This window comes from Schistocerca cancellata, chromosome 8 (assembly GCF_023864275.1).
Source record: "Schistocerca cancellata isolate TAMUIC-IGC-003103 chromosome 8, iqSchCanc2.1, whole genome shotgun sequence".
Classification (NCBI taxonomy): Eukaryota; Metazoa; Arthropoda; class Insecta; order Orthoptera; family Acrididae; genus Schistocerca; species Schistocerca cancellata.
The window spans coordinates 362720923-362736402 of NC_064633.1; the positions used below are offsets into that span (position 1 = coordinate 362720923).

The 15480-nt window shown below is 38.1% G+C and overlaps 1 protein-coding gene across 2 annotated transcripts in view; it reads right to left on the bottom strand.

The window, feature by feature from the left end:
* Nucleotides 1-15480, bottom strand: part of LOC126095005 (nischarin) — a 94735-nt gene that overhangs the window by 77868 nt on the left and 1387 nt on the right. For both annotated transcript variants that reach the window (XM_049909662.1, XM_049909663.1), the window contains exon 2: nucleotides 1559-1777. In XM_049909662.1, the coding sequence (XP_049765619.1) occupies nucleotides 1559-1777 (219 nt within the window). The remainder of the gene's footprint in view (nucleotides 1-1558; nucleotides 1778-15480) is intronic.

A 15480-nucleotide genomic window follows, 5' to 3' on the forward strand; every position in this document is an offset into this window, starting at 1 on the left:
TAGTAAACTTTTTGTTGATGCTAGGCATTCTCATTAAGTGGGACTAAATAATGCAAGAATTCCTGCCAGGAGATAGCATTTGCCACAGTAGTGGTATTAGAGGGAGAACACAGACGGCCAATGAGAATGTTCATGTCCATGTCAAAAGGCAACCATTCTGGATCTCCTAGCTGACTGGCTGAAGTGTCTCAATGTTTAAACAATTTATGACTTGTTTGAAGCTCATGAAGTCTGGGAATCCGTCAGTCAGCCATCATACATGTACGACATGAGTTAGCCTCTGTGGTCGAGGTGATGTGAAATTATTACAAGTTTCTGAAGCCAGAAATTAGTAATTTTTAGTAATTGACAATGTTATTCTTCATATATGAAAAGTTTACAAGAATTTGTAAGTTTGTGATCATGTGTGGTAATTTTTTTTTAATGAGTATTGTGACAGTGTGCACAGATGTAGTCAGTTGGTAGAGGCCTTGTAATACATAATGGGGCTATTAGCTAGCTGGACGTGTTGATGGGAGAAGAGATGGACATGGTGAGCATTAAATGATGTGAATAAACTGTATTTGATTCTGTTTAAACTTTGATTGTTTCGATTTTGGCATATTTAGCTTTGAACTGTTATCGAGTTTTGTCTCTAAAGAGATTTCTGTGGAAGTTGCAGTGAACAAGCTGGATATGGTGCCTTGACTGTTACTGGTGTATATTTTCCAATCCACTGGGCAGATTTGAAATTTTCCAGAGTGATATTAGGCGATTACATGACTCTTACCACTGCTGTGAGACGAGTCATTATTTTGTGTCACATGTTAAAGTGAAGCTGACAACTCTTATCAAGATGGTTTTACAAGTGTTGCAGTACTGACAACTGATATGAATTCTCTAATAAATGTTTAGCTTTTACGTTTTCTGGAAATATTCAAAACCTTACAAATAATTAAAATAATATTTTATTTACACACTCCAGTAATGAGTTCTCATTACCTTATCCTGGAATTAAAGAACCTTATTAGTGTTGCAGTTAGTGTCACAATAAAATAACCCCAGTATGTATCAGTACAGAAGTAATTTATCCCCTTGGGCAATAACACACATCCTTTCATAAATGTGCAACATGCAGCAGCTAATACTCATAACTGGAAAAACTGCAGCTCTTCTCAAAGTGTCACCCTTTTTTGTTATTTTGAAATAAAGATAAACTGTAACATTTAATAGTATCCCATAAACAAGCAGGATAATAGTTAATTTAGCATAAAGAAAGTGATGCCCCTCTGAATGATGTATTATTATATTCATTCTGCATTCCTGAAGAAGACAGAGTGCAACTGAAAGATGACTGAACAAATGAATCAAAAAATATAAGATTTACATAGAGGTTACACAAAATTTCATGCACAGGTAACTTTCTGTGATGAACATCATAAACACCACTTTTGATGGTTATTAAGATGATTCTTTTACCATGAAGGCATAAACAAGTCAATTCCAAATGGCAAGCATCTGGTAATTGCCTGTTATCTGAAATAAAAATACTTACAAATAATAATTAAAAAAAACATACCTCTGCCAGTTCAAGAGATTCTAATGAACGGAAAACAGACAGCTCAAAAGGCAGGCTACTGGGCACTATGTTGCTTGTTCCAACAGCTGCACGTGATCCAAGTACTTTAATGCTTGTCAACTGGCTGCAGAAATCTAGCACATGGCTGAAATCCAGACGCCTATCCAACAGCTCTGGTGCGGGTCTTGGTTGCTTTAGTCTTTCACTGATGGCAAAGAGCTGTCAAAGTGCAGATACATTAGCGTTCACAGTATTGAAATTGATAGTAACTAATGTCTTAAATCATACTGCCAAGTGAAACATTTTTTAAAAATATTTGAGACACTTACACTGAATATTTTAAAAAGTTGAACAGATGTGAAATCTCTCATGGCAATATGTCCTTGACAATAATAACAAACCAAAATTATGACAAGGGCACAGTTAAGCTCAAACTTACAACCATCACTGTAGCTCGTGACAATTTTCCCATGTCACTTATAAGTAAAGGTATAACAGGTAGCAGTAATTTTATTCATCTGTGGATAACTTTTACAATGTTATGTCACAGTATTGGCAGTTACATAGTGTTGGCTGAAAACACAGACTGTGGGCAAAGACAGTTGAGAAAATACATACACCAACGAGCCAAAACATTATGACATCTACTTAATAACTTGTTTGTCCATCATCGGAACAAAATACATCACTGATCCTGCATATCATGGATCCAACAGTTTATTGGTAGGTTTGTGGGAGTTGTGGCATTAGTTGTCTACAGACAGGTCAGGTAATTCGTGTGATAACGGGCCGCTAATTTGCGTCCGTAGTGGTGGCGTCTGATAGTGATCCGCGTGGATTCCGTAGGATTTACATCCGATGAATTTGGTCACCAAAACATCAACATGAGTTCACTATAATGCTCCTCAAACATGGACATTTTTATGGCTGAAATATGGCATCGCCATTGGGGAAGACATCAAGCACGAAGGGATGCAGCTGGTTCGCAGCTGTCAGCCTGTCTTCGATTACTACCCCACAGGTCCTATGCAAGCTCAGGAGAATGTCTCCCATACCATAATACTGCTCCCACCAGTCCACGTCCATGGTGCGCTGCACGTTTCGAGCTGCCATTCACCTTGGTGATACCGTTTGTGGAAATGACTATCAACCTAGTGTAGCAAAAATGTGATTCACTCAATTATTGATCAACATTCAAAACCTCATGGTCCTGTGCCCACTGCAATCCTGACTGACTATGTCGTTGGGTCAACATGTGAACATGTAGTGATGGTCTGCTGTGGAGCTCCATGTTCAACAATGTAAGATGAACAGTGTGATCTGAAAACATTTGTGCATGCACCAGCATTGTGCTCATTTGGTACAGATGCCACAGATCATCATCTATCCTACTTTACAGAGCACACAAGCCTGGAACCCCACATTCAGTGAAGAGTCGTAGATGTCCAACCAGTTAGCACCTAGTAGTAGTTTCACTGTGTTTCTACCTCTTTCCACATTAGCATGTGAACATTTGACTAGCTTCACCATTCTCGAGATACTCGTTTACAGGCTCTGCATAATAATAATCTGCCCTTTGTCAAAGTCACTTATCTCAATGGGTTTCCCTATTCGCAGCCCATATCTTCACTAGGGTGATCCCCCGTCCACGTCTGCCCAGTTTACATAATTTTGTAATAGCATCACATGCCAACAATGACCCCAGGTGGCATCCAACATCACGGTGGGGAGTGGTCATAATGTTGTGGTTTATCAGTGTTTACTTATGTATGCTAATATCTGTTCCACAGATCTTAAATGAAATAGTCATCATGGATGTGGAATAAGTCAAAAAACCTGAAACATATTTTCATTTAAGAGGAAATAGCAAATGTACAAGTGTACAATACATTGAGGTGCATATAATAATTATACAGGTTGGTCCATTGACAGTGATCGGGCCAAATATCTCACAAAATAAGCATCAAACAAAAAAACTACAAAGAACAAAACTCGTCTAGCTTGAAGGGGGAAACCAGATGGCGCTATGGTTGGCCCATTAGATGGCACTGCCATAGGTCAAACGGATATCAACTGCATTTTTTAAAAATAGGAACCCCCATTTTTTATTACATATTCGTGTAGTGCATAAAGAAATATGAATGTTTTAGTTGGACCACTTTTTTTGCTTTGTGATAGATGGCGCTGTAATAGTCACAAACGTATAAGTACGTGGTATCACGTAACATTCCGCCTGTGCAGACTGTACTTGCAGCGTGATACATTACCCATGTTAAAATGGACCATTTACCAATTGCAGAAAAGGTTGATATCGTGTTGATGTGTGGCTATTGTGATCAAAATCCCCAACGGGCATGTGCTATGTATGCTGCTCGGTATCCTGGACGACATCATCCAAGTGTCCGGACCATTCGCCAGATAGTTATGTTATTTAAGGAAACAGGAAGTGTTCAGCCACATGTGAAACGTCAACCACAACCTGCAACAAATGATGAAGCCCAAGAATGTGTTTTAGCTGCTGTTGCAGCTCATCTCCACATCAGTCACAGACAAACTGCATGAGATTCGGGAATCTCAAAAACGTCGTTGTTGAGAATGCAACATCAACATCGAATGCACCCGTACCATATTTCTATGCACCAGGAATTGCATCGCGATGACTTTGAACGTCATGTACAGTTCTGGCACTGGGCACAAGACAAATTACGGGACGATGACAGATTTTTTGCACGTGTTCTATTTAGTGACGAAGCGTCATTCACCAACAGCGGAAACGTAAACCAGCATAATATGCACTATTGGGCAACGGAAAATCCACGATGGCTATGACAAGTGGAACATCAGCAACCTTGGCGGGTTAATGTATGGTGTGGCATTATGGGAGGAAGGATAATTGGCCCTCATTTTATCGATGGCAATCTAAATGGTGCAATGTATGTTGATTTCCTACGTAATGTTCTACCAATGTTACTACAAGATGTTTCAGTGCATGACAGAATGGCGATATACTTCCCCAACATGGTGGATGTCTAGCACATAGCTCGCATGCGATTGAAGCGGTATTGAACAGCATATTTCATGACAGGTGGATTGGTCATCGAAGCACCACACCATGGCCCGCACGTTCGCCGGATCTGACGTCCCCGGATTTCTTTCTGTGGGGAAAGTTGATGGATATTTGCTATCATGATCCACCGACAAAGCCTGTCAACATGCGTCAGCGCATTGTCAATGCACGTGCGAACACTTCGCAGGGTGAACTACTTGCTGTTGAGAGTAATGTCGTTACACGTATTGCCAAATGCACTGAGGTTGACAGACATCATTTTGAGCATTTATTGCATTAATGTGGTATTTACAGGTAATCACATTGTAACAGCATGCGTTCTCAGAAATGATAAGTTCACAAAGGTACATGTATCACAATGGAAAAACCAAAATAAAATGTTCAAATGTACCTACGTTTTGTATTTTAATTTAAAAAACCTACCTGTTACCAACTGTTCATCTAAAATTGTGAGCCATATGCTTGTGCCTATTACAGCGCCATCTATCACAAAGCAAAAAAAGTGGTCCATCTTGACATTCATATTTCTTTAAGTACTACATAAATATGTAATAAAAAATGGGGGTTCCTATTTAAAAAAAGTAGTTGAAATCCATTTGACCTATGGCAGCACCATCTAGCGGGCCAACCATAGCACCATCTGGTTTAACTCTTCAAGCTAGACAAGTTTCGTTCTTTGTAGTTTTTTTTGTTTGACGCTTATTTCATGAGATATTTGGCCCAGTCACGATCAATGGACCACCCTGTATAATAATTCTTAGGCTATTGTAGTCATGCATCATACCCAACATAAAATCATTTTATAATGCTTATTTACATTTATCAAAGTATTGCACTGAACATGTGGTAAAATCAGACTTTATGTAACACTCATATTATTATACATCAATTGGTTCTTTTGCGAAATTTGTCAGTGGAGCAGGTGTTGACCATCAATAAATCTTTCAATGATACTTCTTCCTCTTAAAATGCTAAAATAGCCTCAGAAATAACCCCAGTAAGTCTTATAAGATAGATACTGTTCACAGAACATGCATTTGACTTGATATATAACATTAGAAGGTCAATGAAGATTTTCAGGACAACATCATTGTATAAAATTTAAAACACTTTAAAATATTTAAACTACAAAACTGATATATCAGCCATATTTGCAATGGCCTTCACGGCATGGCAAGACTGGTTTTACTGAAGAAAAGTTGCCCTTATTTATTGCAAACTATCCATGTCAGTATGTCATATTTCTGGAACTTTATTGGCCCTTGACTATGACAGGCTAGTCATGACAAGAGGGAGAGGGTAGGAACAAGGCTATTCACAGACTATCTGGCTTGTTGATGATTGGCACCTGTCGGCAAATCAGGAAACTGACATTAATAACCAGCCTGACAAGACTGATAGAGAGGACAGCTGTAAGCTTTCAGTTCCTGGCTGGCAGCTATCTTAGTGAGCAGTGCAGGGATGAAGCCTCACCGGGCACAGACACGACAGCCTAAACAAACAGCTATATAGGAACTGTCAGAGCATTTTTGCTTACACCAGGGAAAAAGTATGCCCATCAGAAGCAAAGTGCTGATTTGCATACCGGTGTCAATCATCAACAAGCCAGACAATCCATGAACAGCCTCCTCCCTCTCATCGTGACTAGTCTACTATAGTCTAAGACCAGTAAAGTTCCAGAAATATAGTGTATTGACGCCAATAGTTTGCAGTAAATAGGGGCACCTTTCCCTCAGTAAAACCATTCCTGTTGTGAAGAAGATCATTGTAACATGGCCAAAATGTCAGTTTTATTGATTATATATTTTAAAGTATTTTCTATTTTATACTATTTTATATTTTGTTACAACACACATAAGAATTTTAATCATCTTGACACTGGCCAGGAAGCTTACAGCATTATATACAAACCAAGCAATATGAAAGGCAGGCACCGAACCGAAAACTATTAGAAGAATCCCAAGAAAATGTAACTCTTTTCACGAAGGAAGTGGCTTGCAAAACCTCATTCAACCAACTTGCTATGTATTTCTCATCAGCCTTGGGCTCTTACCAGGTAGCATTAATAGAGAATATACAGGAGATACTAATAAGTGGAATGTGTTTTGTGTTGGGTTCAACAAATAAGCATGAGTATCAAAGAAACTCTCATTCAATTCTTATAGCAAATGCTACAAGGTCAGTCCTGGTGCACAGTATGGTTCACTGCTGAAATTTCAAGAACATATGTTCTGACTAATATATTATGTCATCCTACACATGTTGTTGTTGCCTTCAGTCCTGAGACTGGTTTGATGCAGCTCTCCATGCTACTCTATCCTGTGCAAGCTTCTTCATCTCCCAGTAGTGCAAGCTTCATCATCTCCCAGTACCTACTGCAGCCTACATCCTTCTGAATCTTCTTAGTGTATTCATCTCTTGGTGTCCCTCTACGATTTTTACCCTCCATGCTGCTCTCCAATACTAAATTGGTGATCCCTCGATGTCTCAGAACATGTCCTAACAACCGATCCCTTCTTCTAGTCAAGTTGTGTCACAAGCTCCTCTTCTCCCCAATTCTATTCAATACCTCCTCATTAGTTATGTGATCTACCCATCTAATCTTCAGCATTCTTCTGTAGCACCACATTTCGAAAGCTTCTATTCTCTTCTTGTCTAAAATATTTACCGTCCACGTTTCACTTCCATACATGGCTACACTCCATACAAATACTTTCAGAAACGACTTCCTGACATTTAAATCTATACTCAATGTTAACAAATTTCTCTTCTTCAGAAACGCTTTCCTTGCCATTGCCAGTCTACATTTTATATCCTCTCTACTTCGACCATCATCAGTTATTTTGCTCCCCAAATAGCAAAACTCCTTTACTACTTTAAGTGTCTCATTTCCTAATCTAATTCCCTCAGCATCACCCGACGTAATTCGACTACATTCCATTATCCTCATTTTGCTTTTGTTGATGTTCATCTTATACCCTCCTTTCAAGACGCTATCCATTCCGTTCAACTGCTCTTGCAAGTCCTTTGCTGTCTCTGACAGAATTACAATGTCATCGGCGAACCTCAAAGTGTTTATTTCTTCTCCATGGATTTTAATGCCTACTCCAAAATTTTCTTTTGTTTCCTTTACTGCTTGCTCAATATACAAATTGAATAGCATTGGGGAGAGGCTACAACCCTGTCTCACTCCCTTCCCAACCACTGCTTCCCTTTCATGTCCCTCGACTCTTATAACTGCCATCTGGTTTCTGTACAAATTGTAAATAGCCTTTCGCTCCCTGTATTTTACCCCTGCCACCTTCAGAATTTGATAGAGAGTATTCCAGTCAACATTGTCAAAAGCTTTCTCTAAGTCTACAAATGCTAGAAATGTAGGTTTTCCTTTCCTTAATCTCCTTTCTAAGATAAGTCATAGGGTTAGTATTGCCTCATGTGTTCAACTATTCTACACATATCTAGTGAAAATATGACAACACTAAAACTGGAGAAATTTGAGCTGATATATAGACATTCTGATAGTCATTCTTGAAACATGCCATTTGTGACTAGAGCAAGGAAATTTTAGTATTATGCAAAGTACCATCTACCGAATACAATATGATTATTTGTGGAGTACAGATACCATCTATCGAATACAATATGATTATTTGTGGAGTACAGATATACTTGTAAATTAAAACATAATTATTTTATATACTCACTAATATAGCAATGATTGACAAGCAGTAAAAGTAGCAATAAAAAGCATGTAATATGGAATTAAAAAAGAGAGAGAGAGAGAGAGAGAGAGAGAGAGAAAACCTCTTACACAAACATAGAGAAAGGAAGACGTTTGAGAGCAGTTCTGATATATCAATCACTAAAGATAGAGAAAAAGAATACCAACAGGAAGTATTCAATTCACAGGAACAGAAAGCTTAAGTTCAAAAACACATTTGGAACACATCAATCATATGGCTATGAAAGAAATGACAATAACCCCTGAAATAGAATACAAAACTGTTAAACTTAAAAAAATATAGGAAAACTAATGTGTGAAAAGGAATCGTTTGAGTACAGACAGATGAATGGGAAACTTTTCTTTCCCAGTGGATTCCCTAGGTTTGAGCTGGTAGAAGTCTCAAGTCTTTACATTAGTAATGTTTTATACCTACGAACAGTCTTTTCAAAACTCATAATTTGGCACAATGGCTTACGTCATTCTTTTGTTTGAAGCGGTGCCTGTATCAGTCAAACAGACCATCCCCATGCATGAAGAAATGGTCTGCGACCAGACACAGTCACATATATTGGAATCACTTCTAAATCTACATCTATACTGTGCAAACCAATAAGAAGTGCATGGTAGAGGGTATGTCCCATTGTACCAGTTGCAAGTGCTTCTTCCATTCATGTATGGACTGAACAAAGGATTATTGTTTAAATGCATTTGTGCATGCTGTAAGTAACCTAACCTTGGCTTCAAGACCCCCATGGGAGCAATAAGTGCGGGTTGCAGTATATTCCTGAGTCATTATTTAAAGCAGGTTCTTGATACTTTGTACGTAGGCTTTCTCACAATCATTTATGTCTCAAGCGTCTGCCAGTTCACTTTCTTCAGCTTCTCTGTAACTCTCTCCCATTCATCAAGCAAACCTGTGACCTTACATACTGGCCTTCTCTGTATATGTTCAATATCTCCTGTCGGTCCTACACACTTCAGTAACATTCTAGGTTATGTCATACAAATGCTTTTACCATGCCTGAGACTATTTGATCATTCCAGTTCATATTCCTACAGAGTATTATACCCAGGTATGAGTTGGCCAATTCCAACTATGACACGTTGATATTATGTCATAGGATACCATGTTTTTTTTTTTTTTTTTTTTTTTTTTTTTTTTTTTTTTTTCTTTTTTGTGAGGTACGCAATTTTACATTTCTGACATTTACAGCATGTTGTCAATGTTTCCAACACTTTGAAATATTATCAACTTCTAACTGAATATTTATGCAGCTTCTTTCAGACCGTACTTCATTACAGATAACTGCATCATCTGCAAATTGTCTGAGGTTACTATTAATACTGTCAGCAAGGTCACTAATATACAACATGAACAGAAAAAGTCCCAACACACTTCCCTGTTGTATACCCAAAGTTACTTCTACATCTGAAGATGACTCACCTTACAAGGTAACAGGCCATGACCGACCTACCAGAAAATCCTCATTCCAGTCACTTTTACCCATTTACTGAATAAAAATTATAAAATTTCTGATCAAGAAAGAAGAAGTGGTTTTGCATATGATAACACCTCTTCAAAACACTTGAAAACTGTTTAGCAATAACAGGAACATGGTGTTTCCACAAATTCCTTGGCATTGCAGAAAACTTAGTTTGATGCTACGTAACATCAGAAATGGAAATTTATGAGGATCATTGTGTCAGTAAAATTACATTTCTGTCTTTAATGTTGAATGACATAGTGGTTGGTTAGTTCGGGGAAGGAGACCAGACAGCGAGGTCATCGGTCTCATCGGATTAGGGAAGGACGGGGAAGGAAGTCGGCCGTGCCCTTTGAAAGGAACCATCTCGGCATTTGCCTGGAGCGATTTAGGGAAATCACGGAAAGCCTAAATCAGGATGGCCGGACGTGGGATTGAACCGTCGTCCTCCCGAATGCGAGTCCAGTGTCTAACCACTGCGCCACCTCGCTCGGTGAATGACATAGTGGCATGTGTATGATGCACAGAGGTGGTTTGCAGAGGTTGAAAAAATATGTTTTGAAAACAATGATGTTTTTGTGCATTTTTACTACCCTGCTGCCCCAGGAACATCATTCAAGAAATCTACTAGTGACAAAGTTTGGATACCAATAAAAAATGTTTTAAGGAAACTTTCAGTGCTTGAACTTACCACAGCAACTGGAGGTCTTATTATTTATCACAGAAGTTGTCTGAAGAAATGTGTTCTTAACATTCACCACCAGGTTTAGGAACAGTCGCATCTCGAAGGATGTTAATTGAAAATATTTATTTTGAGTATTTCAAAATAATATAAATGTTAATTTCAGTAATGTTGCCAATATCTCACATGAATAGGCAACAGCCATAAGATCAGTTCTAGAGTAATGTGCATTGTCTCCTCACATCCAAAAATTCATATTTTTGTTCACAGTCAGATATCAATGTTGAAATTTTTACAGTATGTTGCTGTCATATAGGTGTACAAACTGTGCAAAAACCATGTTTTTCAGTCCCACCTGAGATAACTAACCCCAAACTTTAGAAAAAATGAAAATTTTCAAATTTCATAAATAATTAAGGAAACATTTGTAAGTGTTCTTGCTCTATATGAGGCTAGTAGTGTATCATATCTAACTATAGGAAAAAAACAGACTCCCATAAATCACTCCTTGTTTGTTATTTTTGGCCTAAAAAGTGGATTTTTGAAGATCTGGATACCAAACTTTGGAGGTCATTTTGACTGGTTATTTGTGAATTTAGGGTATTTTGCGTAGCAGACAATGTTGTAGAGGGCGCTTTTCTAAAAACAATCATGTCAATTGCAATGTTGTAACTTAACCCAGTGCAGAGATATTCAAATTTTCGCCAATGTCTGCAGACTGAAAAATTGTCATGAGCCTACAAATAAAAATGGCCGCCATCCAGTAAAGGTGCAAGATAAATTATTTTATAAAACTGTTTTGAACTTCTCAAATATAGGGCAATCAAATATTTTTAAAAAAATTAAATTATTTAAAAATGGTCAAGCAACCACTGCAGCACTTCATATGGATTGACCCAAAGGTGAATGTTGTGTCTTTGTCATTACTTTTATCACTGTCAACACTGCTGTTACTAGAAAGAATTTCATCAAATAAAATTGGATAACAATCTCCCTCTGTTATTCTTTTTGGCGAGACATTCTAGATGGAGAAGAATGGCGATGGTTAGTGTCACTAACCACACAGAAATCACCAGTGATGTACAGAAAATTCTATTTGAATAAAAAGTAATGTCATGTGTAGATTTATGGAAGGTCAACAGATAAATATAAACAAATACTTCCAAAAACAGCTGTATGAAGAAGAGCTACAGAGAGAAATGCATGACACTTCCATGAACAACACAAATAATGCATCAAATATCTGCTTGTGTTGTAAACACATGGCAAAAGTACTGCACTGTGATGCTCATGCAATCTAGTAAAACTTTAGTCAACAGTTAATTGATTAGTTGAGAGAACTACCGCCCCTGTGTGGTAAACTGAGAAAAACATGTGGTTAGCCACAGTGATCAATGCCCCTTCCAAGTGATTACATGTGTGGCAGTTTACAATGATGCCTGTCCTTCACAAAGTTAAACAGTATTTCCATTTTCACTGTCTGTGTAAGCAGCTTCTCATTATAGAGGATAACAATGGTACACCCACTTAAATAGTCCAACACACTATAAAGAACTATTGTGTTCAAGACAATCTTCAGGTTTACTTTCCTTGGTGTGATGTATAATTCAAGATTAAATAGGCAAAACCCACCTACAAAATTTGTTGATTGGAGCAGATTTTCGAACTATCACCATGTTTCACAGATAACAAACTGCCAAGAATGAAACAAAGAAACTTAGCACTGAACGGAAATCATATTGGAACTCTACATTTGCATGAGGCTGCAAAAAACCATCGTAGATGTCATCTTTATTACTGGAAGGGTCAGAATGTAGACAACCTGCTAATTATAATAGGCCACAGTGAGTATGTTGATAGCACAGATAAATTCAAGACCAGTTTGTAGTTTGGCAGTAGTTCCAGGTAGTGTACAGGAAGCAGCACATGTGCAAATGTAAAATGTCACCAGGCTTAAAAGTAGTGCTGCTGTCACTTAGAACCAAATTTGCTTTACAGGTTACAAAAACCTTTGGTACACATTGCTAATCTACAGTTTATGGATGTACTGTTTCCTCAGAGACTACATATTTCAAAAGTTACAGCATTATTCAAGAGCACCAACAGGTACTCGGTTGAAAACTACTGACTCCTCTCATCATGCTTCGAAGTCTTCTTTAAGAGATTAATGAAACAGGAAGTCACCAAAACATAAACAGTCACAAATTACTCAATAGTATAAAAGGGTCGACAGAAGCGTCTGATCCCACGCGTCGGCTTTGACGACCCGTGACCTAAGGGTGTTGTCGTGTGTGACGTCATGACGGCGCGGAGTTTGGTTTGAGTGTGGCTGTCTCCAGTTCTGTTTTATCTTATTTTGTTTACTTTTCTGATCTGTTCGTTCTATCTTGTGAGATTTTTTTTTTAATTTAAAAACGTTTATTACTTATTTTAATTATCTGTTTCCTCCAATTTCTGTTTCAGTTTATTATATTTATCTTTCTGATCTGTTTGTTCTATCCCGTGAGATTTTTTTTTTTTAAAAAAAGACAAAAAACACTAATCAGCTACTGAAGCATCTTTATCTTCTATGGGTTGCAGGGGTTACAACCCCTGAGGAGGTGGGTGGGTATTCATGCATGGCTGTCTTCACTTACACGTTGTAGCTACGCAAGGCGTCTAAATTTGTTTATATTTAGTTTGCCCCCCCACCCAAAACACCCCATTTCCTGCGCTTGTCCCGTTAGTGTCATTAGGCTTCTCGTGGAAAGTGTGTGTGTTTGTTTTTGTTTCCGCCATATTTGTGACGTCATGGGTCAAAGCAGACGGGCGGGATCGGACACTTCCGCATTTCCGTAGAAAACATGGCTTCCAAACAAGTAGAAGCACAAAGACAGTAATTGTGTCTTATACAGATTTAATAATTTGAAACCCGATCACCTTATATCTTTCTGAAGTTTTTGATTCTGTTAGTAACAATTCTTTTAGACAAAGTGGAAGTATTTGATGGGTAGAAAAGTAATGTGGTTCAAATCATAGCCACAAAAGCACGTATTGTGGACTGACATCAACTGATTTAATTTAAAGGCAGACTGGCATCTGAAGTAAAGGAAGCCAAAGTAGGTGCACCAAAAGGCAGTGTGGTAGGTCCTCTCATGTATCCCAATACATAAATTACCTACAGACTTCAGACGTGGCAGCTATGATCATGCACTTCACAGATGACCTGGATTATAGTGTGCAGTGCAAAGGAATCTTTCATGTGCATATTTACTGATCAAGTCCACACATTCACAGCACACTAGCAACAAGTTGAAAATGCTAGGAAAAAAATTGTATTCTATGGAAAATGAATTAATATCAGTATCTTAAACTGATGATGGGGTGTTGGGGGCACAGAAACAAGAAACAAACAATCTACAATGCTGTTAGGGATCAAATTATAAATTTTAAGACCAAGTAATGAAACTTTTCCATATACCCAATTCAGCAGATTTTGCGATGGCAATCATTTCATGATATGCAAAGCCGTACAGTTTGAGTACTTCCAGTCCACCGTACATTATACAATAGTATTCTGGGATAAAACTAATAGTTGCTTCAACAAAATTTATACATAACACATAGTGCTATTTGAGTCATGTCACACAGTTCTACAAGGGCACACCAGATATTTCTATACGTAAACAAATATATATCATATGATATATGATCAGATCTAAACTAGATGATCTACAAAATCACAGCAACTATCATAACTACACAGCACACAACTGCATCCCCTTACGCAGAGCAAGCAAGAACAACTAAAACCCATGACATATGAGCCACACAATGTCATATTTTATAATGCATTGTCAGCATACATCAAGAGGTTGAAGGAGGAAAAAAGCTTTACAGCAACGTTAAAAACCTTTTAATATTTTTTGTAATTTTTTTCATGTTTTCCATTCTTTCTATACTCTTGGAGATGTGGTTTGTTGTCGTCATCATCATCATCATCATCATCATCAGGATTTCGTCCAATGTGCTAGGTAAGAAATTTTTGAACAATAAGCCTCCATTGATTTCTATCAGGGAATAGCTTTCCTCTCTCCACTGCATTTCACGTTACTTCCCTCCTTTTGAGACCTTTGTCTGCCCACCTCTTCCTAGGCCACCCAACTGATCTTTTTCCTGGTACCTCCCTCTGCAAATACTGATGTTGAGTTTGAGTTAGATGCCTTTGCTTCACATGACCTAAACACTTCAGTCTCACAGCATTCAGTCTTTCCTCCATGGTCGCAGTCAGGTGCAACTCTCTCCCTACATACTTATTCCCGACGCGTCTCTCCTGGTTTTACGTAGAGCCGATCTAAGGAACTTCATTTCACATACTTGTATTTGACTCTATTCTCTCTTATTTATTACACAGGCCTCCAGACTATATGACATTGGCAGGAGATAGATTTTATATGTGGTCTGTTTAGCTCTTGTAGGGACTCCCTTGTCCCAGATTCGGTTTCATACTTGGTGAAAGAAGATGGATTCTTTTGCTACTCTGTTTAAAATTTCTAGTTTGGCACTTCCATGACTTGATATGACAATACCCAGAAAACTAAAACTTTTCACACATTCAATCTGCTCTCCTTCCAGTATGATGTCACACAGTGTGGGTATCAAACTCACCTCCTCTGCCACTGCCTTGCTCTTGCTCACACTCAACTTCCACAAACAAAAATATTTCTACGTCAGAAATTACTCAGTTTAAGCGAATGTGTCAGCTTATCAAGATACATCGCTGTGTGTGTGTGTGTGTGTGTGTGTGTGTGTGTGTGTGTGTGTGTGTGTTGTGTGTTTTCCAGATGCAACTGCATATGCATTAACACTACAAAATGGATCTCATATAAGAAAAGTAGTAAAGTGTTATTACATAAGTATTGTTGTCTGGAGTTCATGTGTATATGTTCGGAAGCACAATAGAATACAGTTAAGGTGTTCCAGGAA